The 20932-nt window shown below is 42.5% G+C and overlaps 3 protein-coding genes across 5 annotated transcripts in view; 2 read left to right on the top strand and 1 right to left on the bottom strand.

Moving 5' to 3' along the window:
• NOXRED1 (NADP dependent oxidoreductase domain containing 1) overlaps positions 1-1088 on the top strand; it is a 32295-nt gene extending 31207 nt beyond the window's left edge. The window contains exon 6 of one of the 2 annotated variants that reach the window (XM_025392632.1): positions 309-1088. In XM_025392632.1, the coding sequence (XP_025248417.1) occupies positions 309-483 (175 nt within the window). In that variant the 3' untranslated portion in view covers positions 484-1088. The remainder of the gene's footprint in view (positions 1-308) is intronic. The other variant, XM_025392634.1, reaches the window with a different exon arrangement.
• Positions 1089-3814: 2726 nt separating this feature from the next.
• SAMD15 (sterile alpha motif domain containing 15) lies at positions 3815-17682 on the bottom strand. Its single transcript, XM_025392551.1, has 3 exons — positions 15971-17682; positions 14593-14691; positions 3815-4103 (listed from the first exon to the last, which is right to left on the bottom strand). Exons 1-3 carry the CDS (start codon positions 17645-17647, stop codon positions 3867-3869), a joined length of 2013 nt encoding a protein of 670 aa, XP_025248336.1. The 5' UTR covers positions 17648-17682; the 3' UTR covers positions 3815-3866.
• Positions 17683-17962: 280 nt separating this feature from the next.
• The window catches only part of TMED8 (transmembrane p24 trafficking protein family member 8), a 47055-nt gene continuing 44085 nt past the window's right edge, over positions 17963-20932 (top strand). For both annotated transcript variants that reach the window (XM_025392699.1, XM_025392698.1), the window contains exon 1: positions 17963-18130. In XM_025392699.1, the coding sequence (XP_025248484.1) occupies positions 18013-18130 (118 nt within the window). In that variant the 5' untranslated portion in view covers positions 17963-18012. The remainder of the gene's footprint in view (positions 18131-20932) is intronic.

Raw genomic sequence — 20932 nt, 5'->3', positions numbered from 1 at the left:
TTGCTTAATGTCCACGATCTTCTTATGTTATGTTCTTTCTAAATTCAAGAAAAATATTCTGCAAAGGGTGTCAATGTCAATATTACAATAATTCTCTATGAATTCCTCTCCAAACACACTTAGAGAAATGTACATAAGTGTGATAAATCACCATTAAGTACACTTAAATCTACACATTGACTAGTTCTAGCTGAATTTCTAGTTTATGAAAAGGTTATGAGGAAAACTTTCTTTAAAAGATGTGTTTGACAGCCAAATCAGATATACTGAACAGACATAAAAAAGTAACAATTTTTCTTTCACCTCAGGCCTTTCCCCTGGTTTGATCTGACTGCTGTGCAACTCAAGGAAACTCCGTTTAGCCAGCATCTCTCAAGCAGTCCTGTTCTCCAAGACCACCTTACCCATCTGTACTGTGCTTCGTTTGGCATCTCCCTAACCAAAGAACAGCCAGTTGTTTCCACAGGCTCTCCATCCCAATAAGAGAACTCGGGAATCAGGATTTTTTCCCACTCACAGATTTTCCCTACAATATCATGCCCTGATTATCACAATTGACTGTGGGAGTCTTGTGACTGTATTGTGTTTGCCACATGATAGACATCAGGAATTAGAAAACTGTACTGATGAGGAAAACGTAGAATAAAACAAGTGGTCCTATCCATCAATATGTATCTGGCTTTCAGAAGCAACTAGTGAAACTATACAACCTAACTTAAGTAAGCTGCTCCCACAGAAAAGCCTTATTAATACAAATTATTTCTCTTCTAAAATCCAAGAAGTTATAATGTTATAAGTTTTAGACAATTACATACTGCAGCTTCTTTTCCAATAAATCAAATTTCAATCCATTTGCCAGCAGTAGGTAGCTGGAAAAAGATATAGTTTGATTTTCTCACAATTTTGGATAGGGAAGTGAAGGTATGGTAAACCATCTTAATTGAATTATGGCTTCTCTCATGCTTATTTTGACTATATATGACTGTTCTTGTACTAGCTTATTTACAACTGTTCCCATTTAAATCATTTTAAAAACTGGTATTTAATGGCTAAAACTAACTTTGCAAAATATAGATCTGTATTGCAAATTTGTTGATTTCCTTTATGTTTTGCAAATACTTTTTGTCAATTATAAGAGTTGAAAACAACAGGGATGTCACTATGCTCTGTCATAGAACATAACTGCTGTTTGCTAAATGCTAAACGGCCTTTGAACAAAACCTTTCGCTATATATGTAAATCACCATGGTCTTAGGTTAATCATTTACATTTCGTTTTTTTACATAATCGTGAGCCAGGCAAATGCAATGGTATGGTGTTAGAATGGTTTCTGATAAAATTTTGTTAGTCCAATTTGGGAAAATATTAGGTTCATCATCAAATATTAACACTTGGCATGAACGTTCATTTGAGGCACTCTTGCTTCTGTCAGTGGAAAAACAGAAAAATATATCTTTTACTATTCATTCAGGTGTAGGGAACTGGAGGTTCATCACTGTCCTTTAGGACTATTGTTAGCCCACAGTTGTTTTCAGGATTAAAATGTGAGTTCAGGAAGAGAATGAGCAGTTAAATCTGTAAAACTAGAGGGGAACTGGAGCCATTCAGGTAACGAGAAATATTTTATAATTTCTTTTTTATTTTTATTTATTTATTTATTTTGAGATGGAGTCTCGCTCTGTTGCCAAGGCTGGAGTGCAATGGCGCAATCTTGGCTCACTGCAGCCTCCACCTCCCGGGTTCAAGTGATTCTTCTGCCTCAGCCTCCTGAGTAGCTAGGATTACAGGCACATACCACCACTCCTGGCTAAATTTTGTATTTTTAGTAGAGACGGGGTTTCACCATGTTGGCCAGGCTGGTCTCAAACTCCTGACCTCAGGTGATCCACCTGCCTCGGCCTCCCAAAGTGCTGGGATTACAGGCATGAGCCACTGCGCCCAGCCTATAATTTCTTTTGAGAAGTGCAGTCATGGGTAGACTCTAGCCTAAATTTTATATTATAAAGACCTGGAAAGTACCACATGAAAGAGTCTGTAAGCAAACCACAGAACCTATTTCATAGTGGTAAGCCATGTTTAGATATTTACATATTTAGATACATACATAGCTAAAAAATTTTTTTTCTTTTAAATTTTCCCTGATGCCAAAAGGAAGAGAGAACTTCCCCACTTCTTTTTCGTAAAACATTTCCTTTAGGCCGGGCGCAGTGGCTCATGCTTGTAATCCCCACACTTTGGGAGGCCGAGGCAGGCAGATCTCTTGAGGCCAGGAGTTTGAGACCAGCCTGGCCAACATGGTGAAACCCCGTCTCTACTAAAAATACAAAAAAATTAGCTGGGTGTGGTGGCTCATTCCTGTGATACCAGCTACTCGGGAGGCTGAGGCAGGAGAATCACTTGAACCCAGGAGGTGGAGGTTGCAGTGAGCTAAGATCACACCATTGTACTCCAGCCTGGGCAACAGAGTGAGACTCCATCTCAAAAAAATAAACAAAAAACAACCATTTCCTTTAAAGAACTTGTCACCATAAATCCTTTTACTATGCCCTGGAGATGTATGTAAATCTTTTTAAAAAGCTGAATAAGTCTCTAGCATTTTATACTTCAGGACATACTCTTTTGGGATGCCATGGAGACATCTCTTTGAAATGTGAGCACTGAGGAGGTTGGTACTTTGTCTCCCTGTCTCTGTGGGAGTTTAGCCTAGGTACCTGGCTCCAAATAGTAACTTCTGCTTGTTGTCAAGACAGAAGTTTTATTTTTCCTTTGGACACAGATAATTAACATGTATGTCATGGATTGTATCTGCTCTGCCATCTAAAAGGGTGAGATTTGTCTTTGCAATCTCTTTAGCAGCTTGCCTGTGATGTGCATCATAGTTTAATGCTTATTCAAGAATAAAAATATTTCTTTTCTGCATTTGTGGAGAGAATTCTCTCTCTGGAGTTGGCAGGAGATTTTATTTTTAATTATATTTCCCCAACGTGTTCCTACTACAAGGTGCATTACTAGAATTTTCAGGAATTTTGTTTTGCTTTGTTTTCTTTGTTTGTTTTAGAGTCTTGCTCTGTCACCTAGCTTGGAGTGCAGTGGCACGATCTCAGCTCACTACAACCTCTGCTTCCTGGGTTCAAATGATCCTCCTGCCTCAGCCTCCTGAGTAGCTGGGACTACAGGCATGTGCCACCATGCCCAGCTAATTTTTGTATTTTTAGTAGAGATGGGGTTTCGCCTTGTTGGCCAGGCTGGTCTTGAACTCCTGACCTCAGGTGATCTGCCCGCCTCAGCCACCCAAAGTGCTAGGATTACAGATGTGAGCCACCTTGTCCAGCTCAGGAATTCTTATAATTACCCAGAAAGATAAGCGTGACTATCTTTGTTTTAACAAGGGGTTAAATTGCAAAAACAAAGGGAAGGTAACATAAGTCAGAGACACAACTAGGAATGAAGCCAGCAGTTCTAACTCTGATCTTAATGAAAAGGAGGAAAAGGGCCAGGTGCAGTAGGTCACGCTTGTAATTCCAACACTTTGGGAGGCCATGGCGGGCAGATCAACTGTCAGGAGTTTGAGACCAGCCTGGCCAACATGGTGAAGCATCATCTCTACTAAAAATACAAAAATTAGCTGGGTGTGGTGGTGGGTGCCTGTAATTCCAGCTACTCAGGAGGCTGAGGCAGGAGAATCGCTTGAACCTGGAAGTTGCAGTGAGCTGAGACTGCACCATTGCACTCCAGCCTGGGCGACAGAGCAAGACTCTGTCTCAAAAAAAAAAAAAAAAATGGAGAAAAAGAAAACCAAAAAAGACCATACCTCTTCCCGCAAGTAATTTAGTTTGATCTTTCAAGCTCTGTGAAGCGGCTTTCTCCTATGGTTCAGTGCAAGGTAATTCCTCATTCTCTTCAGGGGCAGTTATTTCTGGTGCATAATCCTGTAATCCTGCTGCTTTGACAAATTCAGATAAAGTCAAGGCATCAGATTTTATCCCCGTATGACCTTTTTGCTCTAAATACAAGCCGATAATATCCCTATAGGGAAGGCTGATGGAGCGTTTGAATAATGGTTCTTCAATTTCCAGGAGCTCCCGCGTATGTCGAGAAATTGCCTGAAATGCAAGGGTAATTTTTTAATTAGACTAACCTGAAAACACAACCAGATCAAAGAAGATTTATTTCGTTTTCTAAGCCTCTTGAATGTGAACTCCTTATTTCTTTCTTTCTTTCTTTTTTTTTTGAGATGGAGTCTTGCTGTGTCTCCCAGGCTGGAGTGCAGTGGCGCGATCTCAGCTCACTGCAACCTCTGCCTCCTAGGTTCAAGCAATTCTCCTGCCTCAGCCTCCTGAGTAGCTGGGACTACAGGCGTGCAATACCACGCCTGGCTAATTTTTGTATTTTTAGTAGAGATGGGGTTTCACCATGTTGGCCAGGCTGGTCTCGAACTTTTGACTTCAGGTGATCTGCCCACCTCAGCCTCCCAAAGTGTTGGGATTACAGGCATGAGCCACCGCACCCCACCAACTCCTTATTTCTATGGGGAAATAAAATAAATTCACAGACTTACTAGCCTAACCTTACCAAAACCAATTTCTTAAATGTCACATGATTTATTATCCTTTTCAAAGTACCATTTAAGATATTTCTAGGCCCTTGCATCAGATGGCCATGGATGGGTTCATTTCTTTGTTTTTGCTGAGCAATTTGACTAAGCATAAGAGCAGATAATATGTTGAGATTAGGAGTCATGACTATCTCTGGGAAGGTTATTAAATAACTTGTCTATAAGGGGCTCATTTAGTGTGCAACTAAGAAAAAAAATTATAACTCAGAGCCGAGCGTGGTGGCTATATAAATACTATATAAATATATATAAATATATTTAATACTATATAAACACTATATAAATATATATAAATAAATATATATAAATAAATATATAAATAGTATATATATAAATATAAATATATATAAATAATATATATATATAAATAGTATATATATAAATATAAATATATATAAATAAATATATATAAATATATATAGTGATTGCCTTTCAAATTCTAGTTTTAATCCTAGGTCAGTTATAACACCACTGTTTGAATTCATAGTCTGCCTCTGGATGAGAAGTCCATGAAATTGCTGCTAGATCACAGCCAAAGGGTATTTGGAATGGACTTTTTTTTTTTTTTTTTTAATGTAAAGCTACTGGTCAGAGTTAAAAGACTGTAAAATTCATGCCACATACAATGCTAGACCTGATATAAAACTGCCCATTAGCAGTGCCTTTTAGATAGGCAAGATACCATGTTTCTCAGATCTTACTTGAACTGGTTTTGTTGACTCTAGAGATGGTTTATGGGTATAGTTGCCTTGGCATTCCCAGTAAGGATTGTGTTTTTGTTTTTTTTTTTTTTGAGATGGGGTCTTGCTGTGTTACCCAGGCTGGAGTGCAGTGGATGTACACAAGCACAATTATAGTGTACTACAGCCTTGAACAACGGGGCTCAAGCCATCCTCAAGCCTCAGCCTCCTGAGTTGTCCAGTGAGAATTCTAATTGAGATCTTTATCAGTTGGGGCTTCTAAGAACTAAGATTCAAATTACTACAAAGGCCAGGTGAGGTGGCTCATGCCTTTGGGAGGCCGAGGCGGGTGGATCACCTGAGGTCAGGAGTTCGAGACCAACCTGGCCAACATGGCAAAATCCTGTCTCTACTAAAAATACAAAAATTAGCTGGGTATCGTGGCACACACCTGTAGTCCCAGCTACTCGGGAGGCTGAGGCAGGAGAGTCGCTTGAACCTGGGAGGCAGAGGCTGCAGTGAGCTGAGATCGCGCCACTGCACTCCAGCCTGGGTGATGCAGAGAGATTCCATCTCAAAAAACAAACAAACAAACAAAAGCAAATTGCTAAAGAAAAAAAAAAAAAAAAAAAAAAAGCCAGTTGTGAGGTTGCATGCCTGTAGTCCCAGCTACTTGGGAGGCTGAAGTAGGAGGATCCTTTGAGCCCAGGAGTTTTGAGGCTGCAATGAGGAGCCATGATCATGCCACTGCACTGCAGCCTGGGTAACAGAGCAAGACCCTGTCTCCAAAAGCAAACAAAAACACACACACACATGAACAGGTGGCTTCTAAAACTTCTTGTTTGTGATGCATGCTTCTACATGTGCACCTTTTTTGGTAAGCATCTCACCCTGATTCTCTTTTAGTATATGTGCCGCCAAAGCAAGTACCCTGATTCTCCTTTCCAATGCCCCGAACAGAAAAGGTTATTTCACAAATTCCCTGAGGTTCACAGATGGTGTTCCCAGGAGGTACACTGCAGTCATATACACATGATTAACAAAAAGAGCTATGTGCCCACTGTGGGCTGAGAGGGTTCACTACTGTTTTGTACAATATTGTAATGCAGAAATTAAAAGTGTCCTCGACACATTCTTTATCTATCAAGACAGGTAGGTCTTGCTCTGTCATGCAGGCTGGAGTACAGTGGTGTAATCATTGTTCTCTGTAGCCTTGAACTAGACTCAAGCCATTTTCCTGCCTCAGCCTCTCAAGTAGCTGGGACTACAGAGGCAATGACACCATACTCCTGCTTTTTGTTTGTTTGTTTGTTTGTTTCTGTTTTTGGTAGAGATGGGGTTTTGCCATGTTCCCCAGCTGGTCTTAAACTCCTGGATTCAAGTGATCCTCCTACCTCAGCCTCCAAAGTGCTAAGATTACAGGTGTGAGCCAGCCGCTCAGCCACATTCATGTGTTTTTGGAATTTTTCTTTGTTTTGGGAAGGGAGTATATATATAATCTACTCATATTCCCTTTGTGGGCTATAACAGCAAATGATATGGGTTTTTTATGGCTCTTGGTGCTTAGGGTTTCTTAATAAAAATAATTTCATAAAAAAGTGTTAGAAAGCTATTCATTGCACAGCACTGAAATCAATAAATACAATCTGACTATCCCTCTTCCTATTCAGTGATTTTTAAGCGTGTCTGAAGTTCATCAGTGAAACAAGAAGTTCCTCTGACAAGTGACAGATTGAACTAAAACTGCAATTTCTTTCTTCAGTTTTTTTTTTTTTTTTTTTTGAGACAGGGTCTTGCTGTGTCACTCAGGCTGGTGTGAAGTGGCACAATCATAGCTCACTGTAGCCTTGACCTTCTGGGCTCAAGTGATCCTCCCACCTCAGCATAGCTGGGACTACAAGCATGTGCTACCACACCTGGCTAACTTTTAAAATATTTTTTATAGAGCTGGGATTTCACTATATTGCCCAGGCTGGTCTCGAATTCCTAGGCTCAAGTGATCCTCCTACCTCAGCCTCCCAAAGTGCAGGGATTATAGGCGTGAGCTACTGTGCCCAGCCTCTTTAGTTCTGATGAACAAACAACAAGTAGTAGAGTTTATTTTTGCCTAAGACTTAGAGCAACTTACTGGTAAATTACTTGAGTTAGTAAGGATTATTGGAAATAGGTATTTGTGAGGATGATTAGTTTTCTAACGATTCGTAATTCTACATTCTAAGGTGGTAGCTTATACTCAGTGTGTGGCATCACGGCAGAACACCTACTTCACATGGCCTCAACCAGTTACCTGCAATGCCTGCAGTTTTCAAGAAGATTATTACTACTATATTATCATTGTAACTTATGTTGATCATTGTTTTCAAAGGCTGCTGTTCTTTTATTTGTAAGCTACTGATGGTTCTGCTTCATCACCAATTTATTGTGTATTGTTTATTACCTCATAGTATGTAACTTTGCATATTTGTATAATTGGAACCTATAATTTATATGATCTAAACCTAAGGACAAAGACAGAATTGTTGTGGTTAAAATATGAACCATCTATACCACTATTATTATTATTATTATTATTATTGTTTCAGAGATGAGGTCTCCCTCTGTTGCCCAGGCTGGAGTGTAGTGGTATGACCATAGCTCACTGCAGCCTCAAACTCCTGGGCTCAGGCATTCCTCCCACCTCAGCCTCTGGAGTAGCTAAGATTACAGGTCTGAGCTGCTGCAGCCAGCCTATACCAGCATTATTAAAGCAGATGTGTAGTCTCCTTAAACTCTGCTTGTTGATTCATCTAACAACATGGATTAATCTTAAACGCATTTTGCTAAGAGAAGGAAACCGGACCCAAAGAATATGCATTATTTGATTCCACTTATGTGACATCAAAAACAGATTGGGGATTAGGGTAAAGGGATGGGCTGACCACAGAGGGAAATTCTAGAGTAACAGAATTGTTCTGTATGGTTCTTTGGTGGTGGATACATGACTGCATGCATTTGTCAAAACCCACAGAACTACACACAACAAATAATGGTTTTACTGCATGCAAACTTTTAAAAAGCCAGGAAGTGAAGGTGCAGTGGCTCATGCCTATAATCCCAGCACTCTGAGAGGCCAAGACAGATGGATTGCTTGAGCGCAGGAGTTTAAGACCAGCCTGGGCAACATGGCAAAACCCCATCTCTACCCCCTCAAAAAAGTATGAAAAGTTAGATGAGTGTGGTGGCATGTGGCTGTAGTCCCAGCTACCTGGGAGGCTGAAGTGGGAGGATTATTTGAGCCCGGGAGGTGGAGGTTGCACTGAGCTGAGATTGCACCACTGCATGCCATCCTGGGTGACAGAGCAAGACCTTGCCTAAAAAAAAAAAAAAATCCAGGATGTTGGGATGGAGTAAAGGCTGTGGACAAATGAATCTGACTGTATTATAGAGTAAAACATAATCTCACTGAAGGGGGTGGGGAGGAAAGGAGCTGACCTGTAACTTTAAGAAAACAGTGCTCTGTCTAGATACTGAAAGGCTAAAGACAGAAACAGTTGTACGCAAACACTGAACTCTATTTGGTAAATCTGTTTTTCACAGGGAAACATATTTACATATAAGGAGAGCCAAGTTTCTCAATGTCAGAAAAAGTAGTTATAAACAGACAAGGGGGTATAATCCCAACACTTTGGGAGGCCAATGCGGGCGGATCACCTGAGGTCAGGAGTTTGAAACCAGCCTAGCCAACATGGTGAAACCCTGTCTCTACTAAACATACAAAAAAATTGGCCAGGTGCAGTGGTGGGCGCCTGTAATCCCAGCTACTCGGGAGGCCGAGGCAGAATTGCTTGAACTTGGGAGGTGGAGGTTGCAGTGAGCCGAGATCGCGCCATTGTACTCCAGCCTGGGTGACAGAGTGAGACTCCATCTCAAAAAAAATGAGCAGAATTTGTAAAGGGAAACACAGTAACTTTATAATGAGGAAACCTGACAGACAGCACCTTAACCAAGTGATGAGGTTAATGTTTCCAGCAGTAAATCATGTTGCTATCATGTACCTCCTGATATGATGAGATGGGAGGGGCTCATCACCTCTGTGACTGGTTTCCCCCAAATCCATAACTTCAGTCTAATAATAGGAAAGATGAGACAAGGTAAAATTGAGGGGAATTTACAAAATACTTGATCACTACTCTTCAAGAAAAGTGTCAAGGTCATGAAAGACAAAAATAAAAAAAACTGCCACCTTTTGGAGGAGACCCACAAAATATGACAGTTAAATGCAAATCCTGGATTAGATACTGGAACAAAAAACCATTTATCAGTGGGAAATCTGCAGAAATCTGAATAACGTCTATAGTTTAATAATACTAATAATACTGATATTAATTTATTAGCTTTGATAAATGTACTATTGTTAACTAAGATGTTAACATAGAGGAAACTGGGTTAAGAGTATACCAGAATTCAGCTGGGCATGGTGGCTCACGCCTGTAATCCCAGCACTTTGGGAGGCCGAGGTGGGCGGATCACGATGTCAGGAGTTCAAGACCAGCCTAGCCAACATAGTGTTTAATGTCTCTATTAAAAATACAAAAAATTAGCCAGGCGTGGTGGCGGGCACCTGTAATCCCAGCTACTAGGAAGGCTGAGGCAGGAGAATCGCTTGAACCCGGGAGGCGGAGGTTGTGGTGAGCCGAGATCATGCTATTGCACTCCAGCCTAGGCAACAGTACAAGACTCTGTCTCAAAAAAAAAAAAAAAAACAAACAAACCAGAATTCTCTGTACTATCTTTGTAACTCTTCTGTAACACTGAAATTATTTGAAAATTAAAAGGATTTTTAAAAAGAAAAAATTTTAGTCTAATGATACTCAACTGCTGACTGGTTGTTATGAATCTGTGCTATTTAAATAGTTTGCAACAATGCAAGTGTAGTAAAACTGTTGAGATATTGTAAAGCATATAAGGCTATACCTTATACTATAAAATCATGCATACAACAGGAATAAGTAACTCATCAAGGTTCTTCAGATATTTATCACAAAATTCTTTTGTTCATCTGATACGGTGAAGAGTTAAAGTATTTTAAGAATTATTTTCTAAGCGAAAAATGAAGCAAGTGTAATGCTAGCTCGTCTAGCTTGTCCTTAGAATAACTGAGATTGACTTTCTCTCTCCTTTTACCAAGCTAAACGTATCACTACGAATGGGAAAGACAGGACAGTGGATTCAAGCGCTTCCTTGGCTGGTGGGGAAAGGAGAATTAGTGCTTCTTTTCTCCTGCAGTCCTCACCAGTCTCACACACATATTTTGCTCTTCTCTGGTTATCTTAATATGTTGCACTAAGGACAAAGGGACAAGTAAGTTATTTCTACAGGTGAAGCATGAGTAATTCAAAAATTAAGGAAGTAAATGCGGGCTTTGAAGGTAACAGAAAATGGCCATAAATTAGCTGCAAGGCTTGTATAGGAGGTACACAGTGGCAATATTGTTCAAATTCTTAGCAGCACGTCCAGAATTCCGTACTCTCAAGCAATCTGCTCTTTCTTCCTTCCTTCTATTCTCCCAAAAGTCCATAAATGATGATATGGGAGAGTCAGCATGAAAAAGATAACTATACTATTTAACTGTTGTCATGGGATAAATTGTGGGTGTACTAGGTGCTATAAGTACAACGGAGACATTTTAAAAGCTTTCTATATCAGTAAGTCTAAAAGACTTAGACTATGCTTAGTCTATGAACTAAGCATACTTGAGTTCATGTATGACTTCCTAGAAGTTATGTGTCTTAGAGCATAATCAGTTTTTTGTTTGTTTGTTTGCTTTTGAGATTGAGTCTCGCTGTCACCCAGGCTGGAATGCAGTTCATGGAGAGCACGATCTCAGCTCACTATAACCTCCGCCTCCCGGGTTCAAGCTATTCTCCTGCCTCAGCCTCCCGAGTAGCTAGGACTACAGGCACGCAACATGCCTAGCTAATTTTTGTATTTTGTATTTTGAGTAGAGAAGAATTTTCGCCATGTTGGCCAGGCGAACTTCTGACCTCGGGTGATCCACCTGCCTTGGCCTCCCAAAGTGCTGGGATTACAGGCGTGGGCCACCAGGCCTGGCCATAATCAGCTTTTTCATATGGGTCTAAGTGTCAAGCAAAGCTTATCTAACATACTTTGAATGTCTTGGTCTTTATGTTACTCTAGTGACCTCAAGGGAAGGCCACATTTGTCTGAGGTGACTGTGATAATAAGTATCTCAAAGTTCGCTTATTCAAATTTCTTAGATATAAGGACAGACCACTGGGTTCATCATTTACTCTTGAGGATTTCAGAAGATTTTTAAAACCTCTTGCATCTTGCAAGATAAGAAAAAGCATAATTAGAGTTTTTATTATTGCATGTTGATATTGTACTTTTGGAATTAGAAAGCCAAGGGAGCTGAATGAATTGTCTGACTCTTAAAAATGCCTTCTCATGATAAAAAGCTGAAATTCTTGGTACTTAAATGTTCCAGGAATTTGACAGGTTACTATTTTGCTAATTCTGTTCCTTATTATTACTTTTAAGCGAAAGCAAGTTTATTAAGAAAGTCAAGGGCTATGGCTGCTCCACAGGCAGAGCAGCCTGTTCCTTATTTTTATCTAGAAAATTCATTATACCTTAAGTAGAAATTAGAGTTCATAAACACAGCTGTGTCATCTTTGAACATAAAAAGAACACAATATTTATCTGGCAGTAGTTGGTAGTTAAGTGAGGGCATGGTTGGAAATACAAATATATAATAAATGATCCAGGCCGGGCATGGTGGCTCATGCCTATAATCCCAGCACTTTGGGAGGCCTAGGTGGGTGGCTCACCTGAGGTCAGGAGGTCAAGACCAGCACAGCCAACATGGTGAAACCCTATCTCCACTAAAAATACAAAAATTAGCCAGACATGGTGGCACGTGCCTGTAATCCCAGCTACTTGGGAGGCTGAGGCAGGAGGATTATTTGAAACTGGGAGGCGGAGGTTGCCATGAGCTGAAATCGAGCCACTGCACTCCAGCCCAGGTGACAGAAAAGACTGTCTCAAAAATAAATAAATAAATGATCATTTCCACATCATAATGTTTATAGTACATAGAAGTTTATGGTAACAAAAATGTGCACTTAGAGAGGCAACACAGTATAGTGGTTTAAATAGAACATGGATTGGGAAGTCACACAAGATGGACTTAAATCCTGGCTCTTAAACTTATTATCTGAATATAAGTCAGGCGTAGCGGCTCACGCCTGTAATCCCAGCACTTTCGGGAGGCCAAGACTGGCAGATCACTTAAGGTCAGGAGTATGAGACCAGCCTGGCCAATATCATGAAACCCTGTCTCTATTAAAAATACAAAAATTAAGCCAGGCACAGTGGCTCATCCTAGCACTTTGAGAGGCCAAGGCAGGCAGATCACGAGGTCAAGAGATCAAGACCATCCTGGCTAATGTGGTGAAACCCCATCTCTATTAAAAACACAAAAAATTAGCCGGGCATGGTGGCATGCACCTGTAGTCCCAACTACTCAGGAGGCTGAGGCAGGAAAATCGCTTGAACCTGGGAGGCAGAGGTTGCAATAAGCTGAGATCGTGCCACTGCACTCCAGCTTGGGCAACAGGGCAACAGAGCGAGACTCCGTCTCAAAAAAAAAAAAAAAAAAAAAAAAAAAAAACAAGAAAAAAAAATTAGCTGGGCATGGTGGCACACACCCATAGTCCCAGCTACTTGGGAGGCTGAGGCAGGAGAATCGCTTAAACCCAGGAGGTGGAGGTTGAAGTGAGCCAAGGTCACACTGCACTCCAGCCTGGGTGACACAGTGAGACCCTGTCTCAAGAAAAACAAAACCAAAACAAAACAAAACAGAAAAATCGTATTATCTGAATAGCTTGTTTCACCTTTCAGGGCCCCAGTTTTCTCTTCTGTAAAATAATAATTAGTGAAATAATACATATAAGAGGCCACAGTAAGCTCTCAGCAAAGGATAGCTATTAGCAGAATTCAAGAAAGTAAACGCTCAGTTAGGACTATATGTTTAATAATTTAAAAAGCTTCCTTATATCTTGTTGCTAGTAAAAGGACTCGGGTATTCACAAGTGTAGTTTTCTTATTTCTAAACCATATGACTTATGGAATTACAAGATTATAAAGCCAGTTGAAGAGTCATCTAGGGAAGCGATTCCAGGGCCTACCCAGCCCTAATGAATCCAAATTTCTGCAGGATGAAGGCTAGGAATGTATCTTTTTCAAAAAATCTCATTTGATTCTGAAGACGACCCAAGTTTGGAAACCACTGAGGTGGAGCATTTCTGGGCATGGGTGTGCTGAGAAAAACCATGGTTATGCCAAGAACTGTTCATTCTTGGAGGGTTATTGGGGTGAGGTGCTAAAGGAGAAGTTACCCGTGATATTGTTTGTGATGCTTTGTAAATTGCAAAGCACTACAAATGGAGGGTACTGTTATGCAAAGGAGTATAATCATGAACTGTTGGTGCTGGAGATTTTAGAAAATTGAGGCTCAGAGTGGTTAATGTAGCTTGTTTCAAAGTTAGGCAGCAAAGCAGGCAAAATACATATGGTGTTATATAAGTGCCAAATGGGTGTCAGAGACACGAAATGTCATGAGAACTCGGGATGGGGGCTACTGTGGGCTGGGAATATTATGAAAGACTTCTTGGGGAGATGCAAATGAGGAATTGGTCTTGAAGGATGATTAAGATTCATATTAGTAATACAGAGGATGGGGGAACTGAGCAAAGACATAGAAGAATGCATCAGGCAGGTTTGCGAAGGTGTGAGTTAGACCTGGTGGTAGGCTGGAGCACAAAATTCATGTGGAGGAGTGGTAGGGGAAAGAACTTGTGGAGGGCCTTAAATTCTAAACTAGGGAGCTGAGACTATCTTGGTAAGCAGAAGGGATCCAAAGAAGGTTTCTGAATAGTACATAAGTAGGTGGAAAGTGAGACCATAAAAGCAGGGCCCTTGAATCCAAAGGGCCCACGGAGAAAGGCTAAAAGCAGGAGGCCACTGCGGTGTTCTAGGCATGAGGCCATAAGGTTTGAAAAGTGGGAAAGAAGAAAGCCAGATGGTGTAAGTGCCACAGGAGCAATGGACAGTTCTTGGAATATTTATGGGGATCAAAGGAGAAAGAGGAGGCAACCACTGTGAACCTGAGGGACTGGAATTATGATGACACCACTGACAGAAATGGGAGCCCAGGCTGGAGGCAAAAAAGGTTGGTTTGAGACAGATGGTGGCACTGTTACAGTGCTCTGTAGGGAAACTTTGGACACAACTCACCTTCATGTCCTCGAAGTTTGTTATCCCCATCTGAGGGAGGTTTGAGCAGTTGACGTGAATGAGTTTTCGGCCACTGATGAAGTTTGTGATAAAACATTCCTGTCAATACAAGGACATCACTTTAAAAATGCACTGCAAATAGAAGGAAGAAAGGAGGGGAAGAGAGAGGAAGGGAAGAAATCATGTTTGTTCTATCCTGAGAAAAAAACATTTTTTCTTTTCTTTTTTTAGAGACAGGGTCTTGCTCTGTCATCCAGGCTGGAGTGCAGTGCCGCAGTCATAGCTCACTGCGGCCTCGAAGTCCTGGGCTCAAGCAGTCCTCCTGCCCGAGCCTCCTGAGTAGCTTAAATTTATTTTCTATCCCAATAATGGCACAATTTGTCCATGTAAGCTCTTTATTAAATTTTACACTGCTCTTTAACCTTTTATTTGGCATGGTACAACTAGTGCTTCTTCATGTCTCAATTACATTTGTAAGTATAGTAGGTACAAAAGGTTTCAGATCTTGTTGTTTTGTGGTAGCCTTAAACCTAGTTGGCATCAGTGAAATAAGAGGTTTACACTGTCTTTTTATTAAAACTATTTTTGGTTGACTGGCTGACTTGAATTAATACACTTATGTGCTCATGATACATGTGACATTATTTGGGGCCGACACTTGAAAGAGTAATGGCACAAGTTCAAAGTAAGGGAGCTGCCACTAAAACAACTTGACAAAGTACCAAAAAGCCTACCTTGAACAAAATCTACTTAAAAATACAGTTTTCCAGGAAAGGAGGTCTAAGGCGGGAAACGGTGGCCCACGCCTGTAATCCCAGCACTTTGGGAGGCTGAGGCTGGCAGATCATGAGGTCAGGAGATCGAGACCATCCGGGCTAACACAGTGAAACCCCGTCTCTACTAAAAATACAAAAAATTAGCTGGGTGTGGTGGCGGGCGCCTGTAGTCCCAGCTACTTGGGAGGTACTGAGCAGGAGAATGGCATGAACCCAGGGGAGGTGGAGCTTGCAGTAAGCCAAGATCGTGCCACTGCACTCCAGCCTGGGCGACAGAGTAAGACTCTGTCTCAAAAAAAAAAAAAAAAAAAAAAAAAAAGAAAGGAGGTCTATATACTCTTCTCGGTCTTTTATTCAAGGATTGCAGAGAAGTGTAATCACTGGAAGAGGAAAAACAAACAGATGTGACCCTCCCTTCCTCTCCCAAAATACAAATATACATAAGTGGCAAGGCCAAAATTAAAATCCAAGTTACCTCTACCATAGTCCAGGACTTTTTGATACTCCTTCCGGTAAAGAGGTAAGAGCTCAAGCCAGGTTAAAAGGAATAAGAGGTAGACAGATGAGAGCATGTGATTTCAAAAAATCTTATTTTTGTATACCTTGTATTGAGGGAAGCCTAGCTGGCTAATCCACTCTGCAACTTTCTCTGGATCCCAATTAAGATGCTCAAATTGTAACACAGTCCCTTGTTTTGACTGGGTTTCATCATCTTCAGAGACCAGTTCCTTCAAGTCTTGGGACAAATCTACAACTTCCTTTTCATGAACGAACTCGCTTAATTCTGTCAGAGACTCTGAGGGATCTGAGTATGAGCATACTTCACTGACATCAAACGATTTTTGGAGTGGTTGTGAAAACTCGTAATGTGTACCAACTGATTCTTCACTTTCTCTGATAGATCCTAATGCGTAGTATTCTTTTTTAAATTCGTCACTTAGTGACCACTTTCCTCTTTTAGGCTCACGGAGCTCTAGCTCATCCTTTCCTACAGAATACTTAGACTTGATTGGTTCTGGCCTGTCTTCCTTGGGAAATTCTACATGTGTCTCTCTTGGTTTGGTTTCATCTGGTAACTCTAGATTTTTCTCCTCAGTTGGCTTTGTTTGTGTTTTCTCTTCAAATTGTGGGTTGATCTCCTGTGGTAGCACTAGACCAGTCTCCTCTGGTGGTTGTGGATTTTTTTCCTCATTTGATTTTCTTATCTCTTCTGGACTTTCTGGTTTCATCATTTCTGATTGTTCTAGAATTGTTTCCTCATTTGGTTTTCTTGATTCTTCCTCGGGAAACTCTAATTTGATCTCTTCTAGTGGCTCAGGGACGTTCTCATCAGTAGACTTTCTTGACTTGTGGTCTAGAAGGTCTGGTTTAGTCCGCTCAGGTAGTTCTGTCCCTTTCTCCTCAGTTGCCTTTCTTTGCATCTCCCCTGGAACCTCTGGTTGAGTCTCTTCTGGAGGCTCTAGACCTGCCTCCTCACTAGACTTTCTTGGTTCCTTCTCTGGAAATTCTGGTCTAGCTTGCTCAGGTGGCTCTGCCCTTTTCTTCTCAGTTGACTCTCTTTGTGTCTCCTCTGGAATCTCTGGTTTGGTCATCTTTGGTGGCTGAAGATCTGTCTCTTCAAGTGATTCTCCTGGTTTCTTACTTGGAAAATCTAGTTTGGTCTGCTCTGGAGGCTCTACACCTGTCTCTTCATGTTGCACTCTAAGTGATTCCTCTGGAACCCCCAGTTCCGTCCCCTCCTCTAGTAATTCTAAATTTCTCTCTCTGACTGTGGCCCCTGAAACCTCAGACATGGTTTCCGTTGGTGGCACTGGATCTGTTTCCATAGCTGACTCTAGGAACACATCCTCTGTAACATTTAGTTTAGCCTCCTCTGGTGGCTCTAGGTCTGACTCATGCGTTTCATCCATAGGGGCCTCCAAATCTTTGAAAAACTCTCCCATCTCTCTTTCCGACTTTACCTCTTGGGGAATCCCTGGTTCAGTTTCGCTTGGTACGTCTCTCTTGGACTCCTTGGCAATGCCTTCCAGGGACGTCCCGCCAGGTTTCAGCTGCACGTTCTTAGCACTCTTTGGCTCCCCCTCTCTGAAGTCCTCTTCCTCGGTCTCTGGCTGTGGCTCGTGATAAATCTCTGCTGGTAGCTTCGAGTCTGCCTCTGCCATGGTGTCTCGTTCGGCATTTTCATATGATTTATGAAGTTCAGGCAGTTCAGGCCTCTCAGACTCCGGCTCTCCATCTTCATCTGGGCCGGAATCGTAATCCTCCGGGACTTCAGCCATTTGCAGCTTAGCGGACGCGCCGCGGCTTCCTAGCAACCCCAACTTCCGATAGCGTCTCTATGGATACCACGATTTCCGGCAGTGTATTCCTGACTCTTCCCCAGATTTTGTTTGTTCTTTCAAGCCCTGACTTTAAAAATCGGCTATCAGAACCACGCGGTAACCTTCCCCGTGGCCGCATCGCCAGCCTCCGCGGGCCGGAGCTACTGCGGCCGCCCCTGGGTCAGCTAGATTTTCAAGCGGCCGCCGCACCGCTTCTTCCGGCCTGCAGGCTGCGCTCGGCTGTGCCCGGCGCTCGCTCGGCCGTCGGCTGTTTCCGGAGCCACTCGAGGCTGGCAGAGGAGAGCTCCGCGCGCGGGCTGCAGATGTCTGACCTGCAGGCGGCTGAGGGGCCGGGCTCCTGGAGCCCCACAGCCCGCCGAGGGTCGGCTGGCGGCGTCGGGGACTGCCAGGGAGTGGAGGGGAGCCAGGCGGCCGCCTCAGGTACGCAAGGCCGTGGCGCTGGCGGGTGGGTGCTGCCCGGCCTCAGGGCCCCACGCCACGGCGCGAGCCTCCGCGGCGCTCTGTCCTGGGCTTCCCCGCGGAGCGGACCCATCTCGGCAGCCCCTTCGCGCGCGGGGCCCCTTCCCCGCCGCTGCCACCACCCGGGCCCAGGGCTCGAGGTTATTCTCTGCTCCTGTTTCGAAATGCCTTGATTCCTGCCCCGCTTCCTTTCTGAGATCTGCCCAAATGGTAGTGATAGGGTGGCTCTGCCCCTGGCGCCTCTTCAGCTTCAGTTTCAGCTTCAGCCGGGGTTCGGGTCCCACCTCCATCTGTTGATCACATCCAGACTGCCGATCTGAACCCTATTGGCCTCGCCGCCCCCTGCTTCCAGCTCCCCACCCGATCCCCACCTCAGTCCTCTGTCCCAGCCTTCTCACGCGCCTCTCTGCCCCCATCCGGGTTGGCAGCCTTGCCTTCCTCTGCCAGAAGCCCACTTCGCCTTAGCCTCCCTGCACATAGGCCCCCTGGCCTTGCTGCCATCCTCTCCATCGCTCAGAGGCAAAAATGAAAAGCAGAGTTGAAATAGGTAGTCTTTGGGGTCTTTTGATTGAACACAGTAGCCAAAGCAAGAGCAGGGATTAAAAATTGGGGCGACCTCCCTCGTTCTCAAGACCCTCATCCTCTTCTTGTCCAGGACGACGTCTCCATTTCTACCCACGCGAGTTCCTCCGTGTGTATGATTTCAGTGTCCAAAGACAAAAGAGTCCATCCATCACACTCTCTTCTTTCAGCCTCCTGAACACCACACACGATGCAACTGAAAGGATGCTCTTTTGAAATACGAAAGGGTAGAGGGGAGAGAACTGGTCTTATTAAGTAGCAAATATAAATTAATTTTCTAGGTCTGAAATTAAAATAGACACCATAAAGTATAGTGGTTGAGGCACTACCGTGGAGCCAGGGTGCCTGGATTGGAGTCTGAAACCTCAGTTTCTTCATCTGTAAAATGTGATTACTAAAAGATACCTGCCTCATAGGATTATTGTGAGGATTACTTGAGCCGTTTTGTCTAAGGCCTTTGGTGTGGAGCCCATGGTACACACTATACTCGTCTCATCCATTGTGACAGTGAGGTCTCTTTTTGTTCAGTTGAACTTCCTGTGCTGCCAGAGGTGTTCCTGGATGTATGGCTTCCAACATGGTGCCCTTTTCTCTCTTCTACTCCGATCCCAAGTATCTTCCCTCTCATAATGCTGCTCTACTCAAACACACACAACTCACCCAGCTCTTTCCCATGGCTTTATATTCTCTTACTTTAAAGCATCTAACAAAATTTGCCTTTTTTTCTTACAAACTCTGCTTTGTATTAAATTAAAAATCGCTGGCATGGGCCGGGCGCGGTGGCTCAAGCCTGTAATCCCAGCACTTTGGGAGGCCGAGACGGGCGGATCACGAGGTCAGGAGATCGAGACCATCCTGGCTAACACGGTGAAACACCGTCTCTATTAAGAAATACAAAAAACTAGCCGGGCGAGGTGGCGGGCGCCTGTAGTCCCAGCTACTCGGGAGGCTGAGGCAGGAGAATGGCGTGAACCCGGGAGGCGGAGCTTGCAGTGAGCTGAGATCCGGCCACTGCACTCCAGCCTGGGCGACAGAGCGAGACTCCGTCTCAAAAAAAAAAAAAAAAAAAAAAAAAAAAAAAAAAAAAATCGCTGGCATGTATTTAAGATTATAGCAGTAGAAATTCTAAGCATAATTTCTAAAAGACTAAGCAAATAAACAGAAAGGTGTGTAAGTCTTACAACGCTTGTCCCTTGCATGCGCCAGTATTTATTAAAAAAAGGCATGTTTTTACTTCCCCTTTAGGTTCTCATGTGTTTATGGCAAACATACCCACGCGTTTTAGATAGATGAGTGTTTTTTTTCCCCCAGACATCTGATTCATTCCTGCATTGAATTCCTCCCAGGACATTGGTAGAGATGCTTACTTTCCTTCCTCTTACCCTCAGAATGCAGGGTGATAGTTTTTTTTTTTTTTAATGTCATGTAGGAGTTTATTATAGTAGCCCAGAGCAAGCTCTTCCTCTTGAGGTAGGATTCATTGCTAATAAAATAATAGTAATGATAACCTACAGGTATTGAATGCTTATTCTGTGCCAGAGGTGGAAAAAAATTTACTTATATTTTCTGATTTAGTCATGTCAACAATCATTTTCTCCCCGTTTTACAGAGGAACAAACTACAGCTGAGAAAGGTTAACTTACCTGTTCGAGTTAGCACAAGTTTTTACTGTCTATATGAAATTGTCATCTTGTTACGATAAAGTCTATAATTGATTGTTTTTATTGGCCATGAATCAAGTATTGGTACTCACAGACAAGTTATGGTCTTTGTCCTCAAGGTGTTTTCAGTTTGATGAGATGAGAGATCCATTTCAGGGGAAAACAATTAACAATTCAAAACATTATATAATTGGGTGTCTTTTATTACAATTCTTTATCTAAGAAACCTCCTTGAAGGTAGGAACAGAATCTCTCTTGCTTGTTTATCTAGAGCCCGTGATGTTGTGTTTTAGAGGTTTCACAAATAGTTGCTGAGTTTGATGGTGAGAGAAAGTCTATATGCAGAGATTTGGATGAGCATCTAATGAATGTGAAGAATTAGGGTTGAGATAACCAAGAATGTTCCTTGGTTGAGAGCAGTGGTTCTCAACCAGGTACGATTTTGTATCCCCAGGGCATGGCAATGTCTGGAAACATCTTTGCCCGTCACAACTGGTTGCAGCTATTGCTGACATCTAGT

This window comes from Theropithecus gelada, chromosome 7b (assembly GCF_003255815.1).
Source record: "Theropithecus gelada isolate Dixy chromosome 7b, Tgel_1.0, whole genome shotgun sequence".
NCBI lineage: Eukaryota > Metazoa > Chordata > Mammalia > Primates > Cercopithecidae > Theropithecus > Theropithecus gelada.
This window is presented reverse-complemented; position numbering and strand designations above follow the sequence as displayed.

What these genes read in the sequence shown, in the direction of transcription:
- SAMD15 (XM_025392551.1), bottom strand. Translation starts at nt 17,647, where the DNA reads ATGGCTGAAGTCCCGGAGGATTACGATTCCGGCCCAGATGAAGATGGA. An exon ending in TAGGCTTCCCTCAATACAAG is followed by an intron (nt 14,692 to 15,970) that starts GTATACAAAAAT and finishes TTGTATTGACAG; the next exon opens with GAATGTTTTATCACAAACTT. An exon ending in CAAACTTCGAGGACATGAAG is followed by an intron (nt 4,104 to 14,592) that starts GTGAGTTGTGTC and finishes CTTGCATTTCAG; the next exon opens with GCAATTTCTCGACATACGCG.